This window comes from Vitis riparia, chromosome 18 (assembly GCF_004353265.1).
Source record: "Vitis riparia cultivar Riparia Gloire de Montpellier isolate 1030 chromosome 18, EGFV_Vit.rip_1.0, whole genome shotgun sequence".
Classification (NCBI taxonomy): domain Eukaryota; kingdom Viridiplantae; phylum Streptophyta; class Magnoliopsida; order Vitales; family Vitaceae; genus Vitis; species Vitis riparia.
Genome location: NC_048448.1, coordinates 6,041,453 through 6,059,359, shown reverse-complemented (window position 1 = coordinate 6,059,359; position 17,907 = coordinate 6,041,453). Strand labels below are relative to the sequence as shown.

Genomic DNA, 17,907 nt, shown 5'->3' with positions numbered 1-17,907 from the left:
CATTGTTTAGAAGTTTTAGAATGACTCATGCGGTCACTTGATTGTTTGCACTTATCATCATCGGTTTCAGATACGAGATCCTGGTCTTTATCTTCTTCAGGGCTTTTTACAGTCAAGTCTTTCTTTCTAGCCTTGTCCCAATTTTCTGGTTCTTCTCCAGTTTTCCCTACTAAGTTCATTTAGAATTTTCAAGTCCCTTTCAAAGTCAAGTCCTTTGTCTGGTTAGTGGCACGCAAGAAGGTAAATACTAATGACTTGCTACAATTGAGAAGATCCTACAAAGCTCTTAGTTCTGACATTTGTAAGCTGTGCATGAAGCATGGTAAATCAACAAATCATCTTTTCCTACATTGCTCTTTGACGATGGGCTTGTGGCACAAATTATTTCAGTTATCCAAGACGGATTGGGTTCCCCCGAGGAGCATCTCCGACATGATGTCCATCAATTATAAGGGTTTTGGATTATCTAAGAGATGGATAGTTTTGTGGCAAGCTGCGTGCATTGCTTTAATTTGGGTTGTATGGCGGGAAAGAAATGCGAGGATATTTGAGGATAAAGAAGGAATTCAGAGAATCTTTGGGATTCTATTCACTTCCTTGCTTCTCTTTGAGCTTTTTGTTCCATGGTTTTTAAGGGGATTCCCCTTAATGTGTTACAACTAGATTGGCTAGTGTAGCTCCAATGGGGTGGTCTAACTTAGAGAGATTGTTGGTCGTTTCATTGTAGATTCTTGTTCTTGTATTCTTGTAGTTTAGCTTTTCTTTGGTGGGAGGATTCCTCATCCTTCTCTTGTACTTCTTTTTTCTGTTAATTTATCTCTTTGTTGTTTCCTATATATAAAAAAAAAAATGATGCCTTCATTGTTTAAACATCTAAACTTGAATATAAAGGGTTCCTCACTATGTAATTCCAATTATATGACTGTTGCTGGTTTATGTAGAAATCCCACCAGATCCATCCTTTTCACTTTTTCTACAGTTAATGGATAGGCTCCAAGCAGACTCACCTTGAGTAACACAGGTGAGATGAGATATAGGATAACTTTTCAAAGACCCTCTAGATCTAGGAGTGATAACAGTAATTAACATTCACCTGCCACAACCCTTTGGATGCCTTTACCAATTACCACCATGCTAGATTACTTTGACCTTTTAATTTGTGGAGTCGATACACCCTCAAACATTACCCCAAATAAGTCTAGTCCAAAGTCATGTAAAGTAATAACACATAAATAAAATAAAATTTTCAATTTCACAATCTCTTGAGTGTTTTAAGTTCATGTTTCAAGCTCATCTTGTTTTGATTTCTCAACTGAAAAATCTACAGGTCAATACAAAACACCTAACAACTCAATTTGAACTTATTCTATGTGAAGATTTAGTGTTTTTCAGTTATGAAAATATACCTGCAACACAGCTAACAACGTCTTTATGCTGTCGGATGCTCTGCACCATTCTTCCATCATTTAGGGATATGACCTGGAAGCTATTTTCCCAATTGCCACATGAAATTAAAAAATTTTCAGATGGTGTCTGCATTATTGCAAAGCATTGCGCTCCGAGTTCAATATATTCAGCCAAAGGACTTCCAATTTTTCGAGAAGAAAGGATGTCAGAACCAATCCCAAAAAAAGGATCCTGCAAAAATTCCACAGGTAACTGTGAGGACAAAGGCATCTTAAACTTTTCCATTGTAACTGAACAGAGTACAACAGTTCCACCTGTGACCCAGAGAAGGTAAAATTTCCACCGGATTGAAGCTGGGTTGTCAACCACATCTTAACTGACATGGTGAGCCCCTGGTTGACAAGGACAATGTTTGAGTCCAATATACCAACATATAATACAGCTGATGTTGGAGAACTTGTACTAGAGATGATAGAAGTCAAATTAATAGAACCAGGAGCGAAGTATAAAGGATGAGCAATAGGTATTGGTGGTCCTCTTCTAGGGTGCTTTTTACGAAAAATCTGGATAGGCGTCTGGCCAAAATTTGCAATCTGGTCTTCGATGGCTGATCTTTGCAAATCATCTTCCATGGTTTCCAGCTCCACAGCACCTTCATAAGTTAAATAGTAAAAAATATTTGCTGCCTGTAATCCAATATTATATCCAAGGAATCATAAATTGAAAACAATAATATCAAATTGTTCCACATTTTTTAAAGCAAAATTCTCATGATGCTAGAGGATACCTCAACTGCTGGTTTTCCACGTTGCTTGTAACCAAACACCAAATCAATCCAGTGGTGAAGATTTGAGCTAACATATTCACTTTCAAGAGCCTCCCGGTTTCGATTTATAAATTCTTCAGGCGAGCCCTGCAGATATAAGTTCAATTTAATTATTCTTCTTGGAGGTTAAAACAGAATACAGCTAGATTTCCAAAGCAAAAATTGCTTGTTTGGTTGGACCCAACATAGCAAGAAAATTATTTTTATTTGAGAAAATTTCTAGCCACTTCATAAATGAGAAAATGGACTAGCTTCATCTCAGAATAGAATGATTCAGAGGGATAACTAACCAAAACAATGGGATTTACCACAATTTGCTTTAAATGACATTAACACTCATCTTGATGTAACCCCAACTTATGTAGTCCTTTCTTTACGAGAAATACTAAATTAGCTTAAAGAACTTGATGATGTACAAGATGCACATTTGCTTTAAAAACTCACATCAATGAATTAGTTTGTTTATGATGAAAATACAAAAAAACAAAAAACAAGATGTACATTTGCAACCAAAGATCTAAAATCACAATTTTTTTTTATTTTTTTATTTTTTGATAGGAAACGACAAAGAGATATATTGATAGAAAAAAGAAGTACAAGAGAAGGATGAGGAATCCTCCCACCAAAGAAAATCTAAACTACAAATACAAAAACAAGAATATACAAAGTAAAAATAATCAAACTCTCTAGGTTAGACCAACCCATTGGAGTTACATACTGCTAGCCAATCAAGTTGTAACACATTAAGGGAAATCCCCTTAAAAACCTTGGAACAAAAAGCCCAAAGAGAAGCAAGGAAATGAATAGAATCCCAAAGATTCTCTAAATTCCTTACTTTATTCTCAAATATCCTCGCATTTCTTTCCCACCACACAACCCAAATTAAAGCAATGCACACAGTTTGCCACAAAACTATCCCTCTCTTAGATAAACCAAAACCCTTATAATTGATGGACATCATGTCGGAGATGCTCCTCAGGGGAACCCAATCCATCTTGGCTATCTGAAATAATCTGTGTCACAACCCCATCGTCAAAGAGCAATGTAGAAAAAGATGATTTGTTGATTCTCCATGCATCATGCACAACTTACAAATGTCAGGACTAAGAGCTTTGTAGGGTCTTCTCAATTGTAGCAAGTCATTAGTATTTACCTTCTTGTGTGCCACTAACCAGACAAAGGACTTGACTTTGAAAGGGACTTGAGAATTCCAAACGAACTTAGTAGGGAAAACTGGAGAAGAACCAAAAAAATGGGACAAGGCTAGAAAGAAAGATTTGACTGTAAAAAACCTTGAAGAAGATAAAGACCAGGATCTCGCATTTGAAACCAAATGTGATAAATGCAAACAATCAAGTGACCACATGAGGCATTCTAAATCTTCTATCTCAGAATCGGAAAGGTTACGACGGAAATTAAAGTTCCAAAAGAAGAGACGAGTAGTACCGAGAATCGAAGATATAGAAATATTTTTATCCGTGACTACTCTAAATAGTCTTAAATATTAGGATCTCAAAGGTTGGTCCCCCCACCAATAGTCTTCCTAGAACCGAATTCTTTCCCCATCTCCTTCCACAAATCGAGTAAACTTGGAAAAATCCTGGAAGACTTGTGCAATAGCCTTCCAAGGACAACGATGTGACCATCTAACTACAGTGTTAGCATCCCAACCATTGGAATATATCCCATAAATGCTTAAAATACCTGATGTCATAGAGCTGAACCCTCCCTAGGGTACCTCCACAACCATTTCCCTAAGAGAGCGATATTCCTTAAAGAAATCTTCCCTAATCCCAATCCCCCTTTTGCCTTCTGATTACACATTACATCCCAACTAACAAGATGATTTCTTTTACCTTTCCCAACCCCTGACCATAAAAAATCCCTTTGCAATCTCTCAATTTTTGCAGCCACTGATGCGGGAATCTTAAACAAGGAGAGAAAGTAGCTAGGCATGTGAGTAAAATAAGAATGGATAAGAGTTATCCTACTTCCAAAAGATAAGTAAGTCTTTTGTCACCCATCAAATATCCTCGAGATTCTCTCAATCACTGGATCCCAAAAGCCACAAGCCTTTGGGTTCCCTCCCAAAGGAAGACCCAGGTAGAGTATAGGCCAATCAGAAGCCTTGCAATCAAGCAACTCGGCCAACCTCGAAAGATGATCCTGATCAAGATTGATGCCATAAAGATTACTCTTGTCAAGATTAACCTTAAGCCTAGAAATATGCCCAAACACTAATCTACTCTAGATATACATGGAAATGCACATCTAAAAGTGATTATAAATATGATTATAAATGCACATCCAAAAATCACAATTTTTTTATCAGTAGTAAACATTTTATTATCATGGAATAAGTAAATACAAAGATAGACGAGGAACCCTTCCCCCAATCACAACCACTGCATTATTTTGATCAAAAGTGAAAAAAAACTATCTACTCTAGATATAAATGGAAATGCACATCTAAAAGTGATTATAAATATGAACTTACAAGCTTAGAGGGGTTGAGAATCCCCTACAAAATTAGTAAAACTGGTAGGCTCCCCGTTTTGCTAACTTATCTACTACCCCAAGGAATCTGGCAAAATGAACACCTAAACTCTAGAGTAATATAAAAAATTTGGCACAACCATCCATCAAACTTGCATAAGCTACTCTCTTTTTTATTTATTCAAGAAAAGATCCTTGTAGAATCCCCTTCTACTAGAAGTAGAACACTCCTCTTGGATAAGCCTCGATCTATAGCAAGTTCTAGGCCTTCCAACAAGGCTAATATCTTTGCCTCAACGGCTAAACCTACTTTGGCACTGTTATAGAATGCACTCACTAAAGTTACATGATGATCCCTAAATGTTTCTCCAATTCTTAACTGTCTTGAGTTACCCGAGAAGTATCCATCAAAATTCAACTTGATGTTGCCCATTAGAGGAGGTATCCATGTAGGGAGTATCTCCTCAACCAACTAACTTGATTTGCTTACTAGCTTCCAATCTAGTAGCATATGCTCAAAGGGTGCCCACAAATGGTGCATTAGCTAATGCCTAGTGAGAAATGGAGAAATAAATTAGATCCTACATTGTGTCTAAAGCACTGCATCTATCCTAAAAATTCCTTGCATTTCTCTCCCCCCAAATATTATAATGGTAAGAGCATGCATAAGAAGTAAGTTTGATGGATGCATAGATTTATCGATATTCTTTTTAACTACTAAGAAGAAAGAACATGCATAGATTTATCAAGAACCAGATAGAAATATTACAAAATCCAACCAACAATTCTACTCAAAAACTTTGTTGAAAGAGAGAGAGAGAAAACCTTAATTCTCATTCATATGATTAACTTCTTACAATAGAGAAATATATATACAAGGCTAGGTTGAACTAATTACCATATATGTGACCTATATTAAGAAAGGAAAGAAATATTGTACACTATAAATACATTATATTCAACAATCCCCCTCAAGCTGGAGCATATATGTCATATGCACCAAGCTTGTTACAAATGTATTTAATCCTAGGACCTCTGAGAGATTTAGTGAAGATGTCTGCTAGTTGATCATTTGAATTAACAAAACTTGTAGCAACACACCCTGATGCGATCTTCTCTCTAATGAAGTGACAGTCAACTTCAATATGCTTGGTCCTTTCATGAAAGACTGGATTGGATGCAATATGTAATGCGGCCTGATTGTCACAGACTAGCTTTATCTGTTTATCTTTTCCAAATCTCAATTCCTGAAGGAGTTGCCTCAACCATAAGAGTTCACATGTTGCCAAAGCCATAGCTTGATACTTAGCTTCGGCACTTGATCTGGCCACTACATCTTGTTTCTTACTCTTCCAGGATATTAAAATACCTCCAATAAAAACACAATACCCTAAGGTGGAACACCTATCTGAGGGTGAACCAGCCCTGTCTGAATCTGTGTAACCAACAATTTGGGTATGGCCCCTGTCTTCATACAACATACCTTGGTCTGGTGTTCCTTTAATATATCGAAGAATGCGGATCACAGCATCCCAATGGTTGTCACATGGTGACTGTAGAAGTTGACTAACCACACTCACAGGAAAAGAGATGTCTGACCGAGTGATGGTGAGGTAGTTCAATTTGCCTAGAAGTTGTTGATATCTCCTAGGATCTCTTAGAGGCTCCCCCTGTCCTGGTACAAGTTTGACATTTGGATCCATAGGAGTGTCAACAGGTTTACATTCTAACATACCTATTTCTTCCAAGATGTCTAAGGCATACTTCCTTTGTGACATAACCACACATGAACTGGATTGAGCTATTTCAAGTCCCTGAAAGTACTTGAGTTTACCCAAGTCTTCGGTTTGAAAGTGGTTGAAAAGGTGTTGCTTTAGTCTTTGGATACCCTCCTGATTACTACCTGTAATGACAATGTCATCCACATAAACTACCAAATAGATGCACTGGCTTAAAGAGTTATGATAATAGAAAACTGAATGATCTGCTTCACTCCGAAGCATTCCAAACTCTTGAACAACTGAACTAAAACGCCCAAACCATGCCCGAGGAGACTGTTTCAAGCCATATAGAGAGCGGCGTAACTTGCACACTAAACCAGACTCCCCCTGAGAGACAAAACCAGGTGGTTGCTCCATATACACTTCCTCCAGAAGTTTACCATGAAGGAAAGCATTCTTAATATCCAACTGATAAAGAGGCCAATGACACATAGCTGCCATGGAGAGAAATAAACGAATAGAAGCAATCTTGGCAACAGAAGAGAAGTGTCACCATAGTCACAACCATAAATCTGAGTATAACCTTTGGCAACCAAGCGGGCCTTAAGGCGATCAACTTGACCATCAGGACCAACTTTAACAGTATAGACCCAACGACATCCAACTGTAGATTTACCAGGAGGTAAAGAAACAAGATCTCATGTGTCATTGGAGTGCAGAGCAGCCATTTCATCAACCATTGTCTATCGCCACCTAGGATGAGAAAGTGCCTCACTAGTGCTCTTAGGAAGAGAAATAGAGGATAATGTAGAGACAAAGGCAGAATAGGATGAAGATAATCGATGGTAGCTCAAAAAAATTATAAATAAGATGAGGATTATGAGTAGATCGATTACGTTTCCGAAAAGCAATAGGCAAATGGTCAGTAGATAACAGGGCCGGGGTAGGAGAAATCGGTGGGACAGGAGGTGAGTCATCAGGTATCTCAGCTGAAGAGAGAGGAGGAGCAACAGCACGATGTCGACGATGATAAACCTGAAGAGGACGAGAGAGCGCATCTGAAGGGGGGGATATATAGGGAAGTGGCAATACTTCAGAAATGGGAAGAGATTCAGAGAATGAGAAGAATGGAGAGTCCTCAAAGAAGTGACATCAGCGGAGAGAAAATAACGATGAGTGTTAGGGGAATAACAACGATAGCCCTTCTGAAGTCGAGAGTATCCCAAGAAGATGCATTTCGTAGCCTTGGCGGAGAGCTTGTCTTGTCCAGGTATGAGAGTATGAACAAAACAGGACATTAATCTCTGAAGGAGATCAATCGTTGAAGCTATTAACTTCCAACACATCTCCTTTGTTTGCCTTTGTTTCTTGCAATGAATACATTAGAGGTTATCCCTATTACTTGGACGCTCAAATACATCTCTACCAAAATTTGTGCTAGGGATTAGACCGCTTTTAGAGCTTAAAATTGCAAAAGTAGACCCTTCACTTGCTAGAATGTCCAACATTATGCTCCTTATCACTTCTTCAGCCCTTACAATCGAGAATACCTTATTTAAGGATGTTAGTGATTCCTTCCTAAGTACTTGAACAAGTACTTGATCACATTCCATGTTAAGTCTAGCCAAAAATTCGAATATTCGCTCTCTTGCAATAAACTTAAGAAACAAAACAGCATCCTCACTATTCTTCATTTCAAGGTTTTGGTAATGGTCCAATTCAAACCACAAATCTTTCATAACATTATAGTACTCAATTCTGGATGAAGTATCTTGCTTTGTAGAATGAATCTTAGCCTTTATCTCATAAATCTGAGTAGCATCTTTGACTTTGGATAGGTCTGTTACATTGCCCCAGATTTCCTTTGACATAGTCAGGAATATACTCGTTCCATTGACTTCAAATTGCATTGTGTTCCAGAGTTAGGACATGATTATTGAGTCCTCATCCCAAGCAGCAAACTTAGGATCATTTTCACTAAACATAGATTCGATTAAGTGACTGAGCTTGCCTAAGACCATACCTGATAGTATCATCCCAAGCAGCAAACTTAGGATCATTTGCACACATGCCAAGACCATACCAGATAGTATCAGGCATTAAATCTAAATGAGGGCTGAAAGGTTTTGATATTTACTGGTAGGTGGGTGGTTCTAGAATGCAATGCTTGAGATCAAGTTTTCTAAGGCTTTTGACATAGTGGACAGTGAAATAGAGACAACTCAATGGTAAAAAAGGTCATTTAGAAGAGAAAATGGTGATGATAATTAAAGCCACTTGAAGTAGATAATAGCAGCAATGAAGGCCAATGAGAATCGGCAGTACCGGGAAAAATTAGAAGAAAATTTAGAAACCTTGAAAAGACTCTAAAAACATGTGGAAAATAATGATTGTAATCATTACATTTTTGACAAAATGATATAGTATTTAAAGTGTATAATCATACAAAATTAGGAAACTAAATTACACAAAAAAAGTTGACTAATTACTGAAAAAACTCTTATCAGAAAAAATAAAATAGGAAATATAAAGCTATACAATCTCAGAAATCAGAGAACTACACAACTATATAATCTCATAAATCAGGTAATTAGTACCCTAGTGTTTGCAATCAAATCTCGGAAACTAGGGGGTTGATTCTTTTGTATCTTCAATCAAATTAGTCGATGCTTTTCAAGTAGCAAACTGCCCCACAGAACGAAAAAAATGAGGCAAAAAATAGAAGAACTATGCATTCTGAAGTGCATGGGAGAGAATTCACATACCTTGGCCCAAGGGGGGAGGCAGATATCACCTATAGGCCCACCATCCTGTTTAACTCCAAGATGATAAGAGTTTGAATTAACAAGAAACTCAGGCATGTAGAAGAATTCAGGTATTAACTCCTTCACATCACTTGTATTAGAAAGGCAGTTCCGATATGTGGCCTCAATGCTTTGAAAAAGACGATCTGCATGGTCAAACTTACCACCCTGACCAATAAAATAAGTGACATTTTTGGACCATGAGTTAAGATAGAAAAATAAAGAGATAAACAAGAAATAAATTAGTCCCTAGGAAATCTACCAAACTTGAGGTATAGTTGAAGAACCATCAACAATAGAAATAACAGTTTATGGAAATTGCAAGGCCAGAATTTATCAATACCTGCAAATTACGGTGAAGAGCTGTGAATGGCTCTAATCTAAGCAGGTAAAAAAGCACAATCCCCATGCTTGAGTAATGAGATCCATAGTAGAAACTGCAATCAGAAACACAGACATTGTTGTACATGAGACAAAATTAATTGAAGTATATTGCTACAACTTGGAAGGCCACCATGAATCCTAAAATAAGGGTTGAACATTACCTGGGGATATCAGGATCACAGAAGTTACGGTATCTATCCTCAAAAACCTGAATAAGTGAAATATAACAAGAAGATATTTGTTAAAATTTCATGTCAAAAGATCCAACTCAGTATATAATTCAACAACAGGAGATGACATGAACCAACCTCAAACCGTTTCAAGTCCAGTGCTCCAACAGGCTTTGAAAGATCACGAAAGGTTGATGATTTGTTAAAATCTAGAATCTCTGAGGAATAATCAGCCAATACCCAAGGAAAGACCGGATATTGGGTTAAATCATTATAAGATCTTCCTGCAAGAGTGTTGAGAATCATCAGATATTCGAAGTTTGTCATTTCCCTTCTTTTCCAACTTTCTCTGGCAGTTTCTGCCATTTCCAGTGCTACACGTCTATCAACAAAGGAAATAGCTCCATTCTTGTCCCTGTTACTCCCTTTTGGAAACATAGAGTCATTCCTGGTGGCAACTATCAATGTTCCAACATCTTTTGCATCCTTTTGTGAAGCAAAATTAAAAAATATGGGTGCAACTGAATCATTGAAGAAGATCTCTATAGCAGTGTATCTAAGCAAATATCGAGTCCAATGAACAGATTTTATCTGCAAACAGGAACAATAAGAAAAATCAAATTGTGGGGTAAGAAATATAAATTAAAGACAAAACTGTGAAAGAGACTACTGCAGTTTCCCTACCTTGACAATATTCCATCTTCGATGGCGCTTCATATTTTTTGGCTGTTTTTGGAGCCTGTTTTCATGAATTGCATCTATACTAATGATCCCTTTCTCAGATTCAAAATCAGCATTTATGGGCCATTTATGAAACCTCTGCTTTTGAACTCCTCCCAATTGATCAGGCTTGGTCAGGTCAGAATTGCTTGAAGTATTCAAGTTCTTAAAAACAGATGATCCTCCAGTTCCTTCCACCGAAAATTCACCAAAGAAATGCAAGAAATTTTTCATGACTGCTAAATATCCAGCTAATTTTCGCTTCGGTGTTACAAGTACACATGCAACAGACATAAGAACCTGAAACAGCAATCCATACCATGGATGCAATTATGCACTATACCGATTGTTGCCTATTGTAAAACATGGTCATTTGGTTGTACGTACCTCACTAGCTTCTGTCTCTGGTGGAGAGGAAGAAGAATCTTTTCTGTCTTGAACATCCTTCTGATCACTGCTGTCTTTTACCAGTTCAGGGTGCTGACTCTCTGAAAGATCCACTGAGACAGAGGCCTTTTGTCCACCTAGGTCAGCATCATTTTCAATGGTTTCTGAGGTCCCCTCATCAGTTATCCTATGCACCCCTTTCAGTAGAAACTGCTTCATTTGCTCTGGAATATGTCGCCCTAAACCAGATTTGCTTTCATTAATAGGAACAGTAGCTTCTTTGCTTGGGGAAGTGGATGGAGGATGACAAAGCTTTTCATCAAAATGGTAATTCTGTCTTAATTTCAGTCTGCGCCGCCATGCATCTTCCGTCTTATCAAGTTTCCAATGTCTTACAGCACTATTTGGAAAAGGATTAGCAGACCATGGACCTCTCTCATCAATCAAAGTGCGAAACAAGTGCATCCATTTTTCCTGTTAAGGCGATCATTGCAATTTAAATACATGATGGCAAAAGTTCAGCCTAGCTCCCATGGAGAAAACAAAGAGAATGAGCCTACAACAACAAATGAGAGAGAGAGAGAGAGAGAGAGTTGTATGATTACAGCCACATTTTGCTGCTCCTCATCATGAGCAAGTTGGTATACAGCTCTTCTACTGTCATCTGAAGCCAGAATGGTGCTTAGGCTACTCTGTATTTCATCTTCAAAAGCTTTATTGTGGCTAGATTCTGTGGACAAATTTTCATCCAGCCTAGTGTGGAGCTCATGCAACTGTCTTGTGCGTTCACTTTTGCAAGTCTTTATATATTTTGCCTCATCAGAAACCTGGAGAATAAAACTAGTCAATTAAAAGGCAGGTGTTACAGCAGCATTTGAAAAGAAATGTAAGAGAGAATTACAATTTTATCAAGAGTTTTCTTGAATTTAACAGCAAAACATGGCTTATCAGCACCACTCAATAGTATTGGACTAGGGGCTTGTTTAATTGTAGACAGCTAGGCATGTAGCATGCAAATTGCAGAGATAGACATTGGTCAATGGAAATCTAATTAACTCATTGATGGTACTGGTTTTCCCATGTTTAACAATAAGGGTACTGCTAGGTTAAAAACAAATATCTTAGTATAACATTATATATTTAATGTCAAATTATCTCTTTTACGTTGGATTCTTCATTTTTACATTGCATACTAGTTATTTAATACAAACTTCCACACAAGCTGATGCAGCCCAAAGTTGAGTTCCTAAGTTAGTTTCAAGTTATTTAAGAAAAAAAGGCAGTTTATGGACAGTATTTTTTATTTTCTTTGTTTAGTTTGTCTGGAAATTTAGCGTCAGGCTTGTAATTAAATTTTACTGAGTTCAGAATTACTCCCATGATAGTATTTAAATTGTCCAGTCAACAAGTCCTACAAAACTTTAACAGCAAAGTTTTGAAATAGAGCAGTATTTATGTAGTTGTTTATGTTGTTTTCTACAAGGAGAGAGAGTATTATTTATGTGTCTTGAGAGCATAATTTCTGTAGTCCTAGATATAATGACAACGAAATTTCTGAAGAGGCAAAATTTGTCAGACAGAAGTCATTCAAATTTGGGATTTCTTTTGGGTTGGTAACCACAACTTTTCCTTCTCCATGTTCTTGAGCAGTATTAGCAGTCTATTTCTAAACTCTTATTTAATCCAGAACCAGTTTACTCCTGGTGAAAATGAGCCAAAGAAACTTATACAGAAGAACAAATATATGTGCAAAACCAATAACATGAAGTATTGAAGACAAAAACACTATAAATAACTTTGCGACGCACCGCACCAACCACTCGATCCTTTTGAATTAGATTCTGAATAGTGCCTGTTTCTTTTGGATTGCTGCCTGAATCTGAAGGATCTTCTCTGCTTACAATGCTGGTGGCTAGCATTGACTTTCCGCAGTTGACTGTTTCTCGAATCAAGTGTGATATGACATGGAAACGAGCACCATCATTTAGCATTCCATACTGTGACCTGACAGCCACCAAAGCCCTGCCCACACGGCCTCAGCAAGTCAGAACCTCAAGGAGAAATTAGTAAATGAGGGAAATCACAAATTTACATCATAAGTTACCACAGAGAACCTAAGACAATTTATATTTAAAATCCACAAACTTGTTCAAAATTCATTTTGAAATAAATAAACAGTACCAGATGAAAAGCTGCAATCTGCTCTTGCTATGCTCATCATCAGCAGCAAGAAGACAAGACAGAAGTGGAATGAACTGTTGGACACATCGCGATGCTCTTTCTAGAGAAGATCTACAGAGATATAGAATCATGAGTCGAAAAACAATTCTTGGGCACTTCTCACCTCTTAATAGCATAGCCTTATCAACATTTTTATTTGGTTTTCCACCCAAGGCATTGCCAATCCCTCCTGATACAACAACTGCTGCCATTTCTGCAGCAGGTATATTCAATGATTCTACTAAGCCACGTGCCCTTTGGCCCAAAGATGGCCCCACGGTTGACGAAGATTTGGGTAATAATTTGCTTGGTCCCTTGCCATTCATCTCACTAATAATAATCCACAAATTGTCATATATATTCCACCACTTGTCATCGATTATTTCTTTTTCATTTGAGATAGGCTTCTTGTGAACCCGTGGATTTCTAGAACTGGAACAATCAAAGCATAAGTGTGAACCAAAGATCTCAATACAATACATGAACAAATGGCAGCTGAAACTGCTAGGGGAAATTGAAATTGAAAAAGAGACATTCAAAGTGAACCATTAAATAGATATTATGTATCTTCCCAAACAGGTTCACTTGCTCTACATACAAATTATTGACCAACCCATGAGGGGGGATTTTCACCACTTTGCATGCATACAGATGAAAAAAGGAAACAAAGATAGACAGGGAAAAAGCAGAGGAAACTACTCTCTTCAGTCTCCTAAGTAAAAAGATGCCTTTTCTATGCAAAATCTGGATAATGTTTTTTACATATTACCATCTGAATATGTCTACAATTAGAACCACTCTGCTTGTACTAATTCAAAATGATGGGAACAGTAAAATATTTTCCACCAAAACTAAGGAAAACTTTCAAGCATAATTCCAACTCTTCAAATAAAGTTTGATTATGTTTTGAGTAGCGCTAATACTAGGAAGACAAATCAAACCTTCTATATTCAGGAAAACTACTTGCAAAGTTGCAGTGATTGCACAAAGAATTTTACATACTAAGTCATCAGATACAGTAATCTACATCCATTACATGTTGAATAAGTTGGCACAAGATCAAAGAGTGCTGACATTATTCCAAGCATAATATATAGAGAGAATGAGTGACAATCAAGGTCAGTACCTGGACAGTAGGTCATCAGATTCTCCATGCAAGGCCTCAAATGAAGAGGAAACCAGATCTTTTAGACTTTCTAAATCCAAGGAATCAAGAGAAAAATCTGAGCTACTTGCAGGAAGCTGCAAGGAAAAGGACAAAAAGTTGACATTTACCCTCTTCAAAATTAGTTGCCAGCAAGCACATAGAAAGGGGGAAAAAGATAGTTTGTCACAGTAGAAACCGAGACAAGGATCTGTCATGCAATCTAATAGAAATTAATTCCATCATACGATAAGACTAAAGCGGCAACTAATACCATCAATTTTTCTAAACAGCAACCAATTCTATCAAGTGGTCTGTAGATCCAAGAGTTAGGATAGCAAAGGCAGGAGATGCTTTTATTGCAAAGTTTCTCATGGTTCTCTAATGCTGTACACTTCTCCTTAGTATATCGGAGAAGGTTTTTCCACCTCTTGTTTTGATCAGAGTTCATGAATTTTGGGAAGGACTTGTACTTTTAAATCCATATTAATGACTGTTAGTTTCTGATCAAATTTTTTTTCTAAATAGCAGATATTGACCAAGGGAATGTTAAATGACAACAGGTAGAAAGGTACACAGCTTTTTCATGCAGTTCTGGATAAATGAGTCATCGTTGAGGGGGTGCAAGTTTAATTTATAGCCAAAGAAGAGGCAGAAAAATAAAAAGTAAAAACTGTGACACATGTTCAATATTGGGTTTGCCCATAACTATAATTGCAAACATGAAACAAAGTGAAGCAAATATCCACACATAATGACACCTAAGTGACAGTCAGCACAAGAGAATTTACAATTATGGGAATCTCAACAGTACAGATTCCTTGCCAAAGAAAAAGATTCAGGTTATTCATTAAATTTTTTAATATTCTAGTAATAAAATGACATAAATAGAAGTTCTGACTGCAATATAGACAAAAAGAAAAACCTATAATTTCGGGTATGTTTAATACCGGAAGTTTAATGTCGAGTTCAGAAATAAGCATCTCATCAACCAGTCTTAGAAGGTATAACGTATTGTCTCGACATGGCTGTGAAACAAAAATATTGTCATCGGAAGATATGTCCACCAGCCTCTGTATTAAGTCTTCATATATATCACGAAGCAAGTATTGATATGACATGCCACCCTGAGGAAAGAACATATGGAAGGAAATCCTCCTTAAAAAGTTAATCCATAGATAGAATTACAAATTCAAGCATAAGAATTTTTCAAGGAATAGGGGATTTCTACATACTTCTTCACAATGCGTTACTAGGACATTCACTGTCTCTTCTAAATGTTGCCAGCCACCTTTTACAGAGAGCGTGTAGTGACAAAGAACAACACAGAATAAGTTCCTCACAAGATTTTGCTCGTTTATTTCTGCGTCACTTTGAATTCGTGATTCAACTTTGTAGTTTTTCAACACGTCTAACCTCATAGATGCTGTTAACCATGCATTCCACGCATATTCCTATTAAAAATGTTTAATTAATTAGATAATAGTTTGACCATTGTATATGAAACATAAAAGAATATATAGTACTAATACCATTAAAGCTTCAATATTTGAAGGATTTGAGTCAAGAAGATCAAGTAGGTCAGTCATTATTTTCAATCTTGCTGATGCATCCCCACAACCAGACAAGAATCTAAAAATGAGAACCAAGATCTGAGGAAGGAAGAAGTGGGAGCTACTTGCTTTGCTTCTATGCTTGTCAACATGGCTATGTTTCTGTAGCACCTGTGAATACCAAATTTGCAGAGAGCTCTTAAAAAGAAATCCTCTACAGCATTGAAATATCTATGCACTACTCACAACCTTAAGTTTAATTTTGTACATAAAACAAGTCACCTGTTTAGGGCTAGCACCACCAAGAAGAACATCAAACAAGGTGGCACACAAATTATCTGTCAGTGAAAATCTGAACAACCTATCAGACATGGCAAAGAAAATTGGTTGCATCCTTAAACTGATTTTTCTTTGACTTTCTGAGGCGGATCTGGATCTTCCAACTGCAAGGTTGAAAAATTTTGGTCCCTTCTTCTCAGATGGAAGACCAACCAAAAGTCTTCCCAGGAACTGCAAGCCAAGCAATCTGACAGGCTCAAACTCCCTACAATAAACAAATTGGAAGAGACATTCAAAGGAGCACATAAAAAATAAAAATAAATAAAGAAATGCTTCTGCAGCTCTAAATCACAGTTTCCCACATAAGCCCAAAAGGTGTGTAATGTTAAAAGGAACTTTGAAAATATTGAAGCCTAATTGTCAGTTAAAATTTCAAACCTAATGTTGATTTTGAAAGAAACTAGAAATTTTGTGCTGTGTGATTATAAAAGAAATTTCATAAACAATCCACAGAAAGTAGAAATTAGATAATCAGCAGATCATTTTCAATAATATATAAACTTCCCAAAAATTTCACAATTATATAAAGCATATTTACCTATCCTATCCACAAGGATAAAAATGCTAATGACTCTCAACATCAATTATATCATACTAGCTTTTCTTCATAAAATTTTCGATAAAAAAATTTATTAGAAAAAATTTGAATTTTATGTATTTGTTTCTAAAAAAAAAATTGTACCAATTATTACTTCAAATTGAATTGTTAGTTCATTCATAATAAATTAAATTATAGAATATAACAAGTAGAACTGTAATCAAGCTCGAAGCCATGAAGAAACAGATATATATGAATGCTATTGGTTATTTTAGGATTACAGTGCTACATAAAATGCTAATAAAAAAGACAAAATCAAATAGGAGCATGAATCTAACAGAAGGTGCTTGTGCAGAAAAATAAAATTAATTTCAGTTTTCAAAATGAAAATAAAGTTCACAAACAAGACATTACTAAATCTGGAGGTTCCAAAGAAAGCAGGATTGTCTGTTATTAGGAGGAAATGTAGTCTTCAAATTAATGGTAGGTATGCCAACTTGGCCATCAATATCAGAGAGACTCATTAAAGTACTTCGAAATGCTTGGAATTTTTTCCTTCATATATATTTATTGTTGGACATGGATCTAAAGTCAGCTTTAGAAAGAGAAGTGGTAGAAAATCTTTCTTTTATTTTTATTTTTTTGTAGGCAAATAGAAATTTATCATAAATGGGGCATACACGAAGTACAGAAGAAATATTCAAAGGGCACTGACAGGCATGAAAATAAAAATAAAAGGCCAAGACAACCCTAGTAAGGTCCCAAATACCCAATAAAATCTAATGAGGAAAAGACACCACCTTTGGAAGACTTCATAAACCAAAGGAAAAGCAAATACAGAAAAGACAGTTTTGAACAAGTATTCAAAGGGCCTTTGATTAAGTTCTTAAATGGTCTAAACAAGTACACTAGGCCTATTCTCCAAACCTTTTCTTCACTTCTTCCCAGAAAAGTCTCATACCAACCTAATAAATACCTCCTTCACCAACCAAGACAGAAGCCATGAGAGGCCAAAAATAAAGATTAACAAAATCCATAATGCACAAGATTTATCTTAGTGCAATAGATTATGGTTGGCTGATCCTTATTGTTATTAAATAACAGCCCACAATTAGCTAATGTCCACCCCCTTTTAATAATCAGGTGAAAAGCCAAAATCCTTTCCTAGAAGAACTCCCAAGCAGTCCAAGGGAGCACA

The 17,907-nt window shown here is 36.6% G+C and overlaps 1 protein-coding gene across 5 annotated transcripts in view; it reads right to left on the bottom strand.

Annotated features, from left to right (window-relative positions):
* The window catches only part of LOC117906502 (BEACH domain-containing protein B), a 52,554-nt gene that overhangs the window by 3,240 nt on the left and 31,407 nt on the right, over positions 1-17,907 (bottom strand). For 4 of the 5 annotated variants that reach the window (XM_034819535.1, XM_034819537.1, XM_034819536.1 and 1 more), the window contains 17 exons: positions 16,115-16,376; positions 15,812-16,003; positions 15,515-15,733; positions 15,230-15,406; positions 14,262-14,377; positions 13,097-13,567; positions 12,724-12,937; positions 11,521-11,742; positions 10,916-11,389; positions 10,493-10,828; positions 9,947-10,399; positions 9,800-9,846; positions 9,598-9,691; positions 9,216-9,422; positions 2,195-2,320; positions 1,722-2,093; positions 1,407-1,638 (listed from right to left, as the gene is read on the bottom strand). In XM_034819535.1, coding sequence (XP_034675426.1) covers positions 1,407-1,638; positions 1,722-2,093; positions 2,195-2,320; positions 9,216-9,422; positions 9,598-9,691; positions 9,800-9,846; positions 9,947-10,399; positions 10,493-10,828; positions 10,916-11,389; positions 11,521-11,742; positions 12,724-12,937; positions 13,097-13,567; positions 14,262-14,377; positions 15,230-15,406; positions 15,515-15,733; positions 15,812-16,003; positions 16,115-16,376 — 4,214 coding nt within the window. Of the gene's footprint in view, positions 1-1,406; positions 1,639-1,721; positions 2,094-2,194; positions 2,321-9,047; positions 9,136-9,215; positions 9,423-9,597; positions 9,692-9,799; positions 9,847-9,946; positions 10,400-10,492; positions 10,829-10,915; positions 11,390-11,520; positions 11,743-12,723; positions 12,938-13,096; positions 13,568-14,261; positions 14,378-15,229; positions 15,407-15,514; positions 15,734-15,811; positions 16,004-16,114; positions 16,377-17,907 lie in introns of those variants that run through there. The other variant, XR_004649844.1, reaches the window with a different exon arrangement.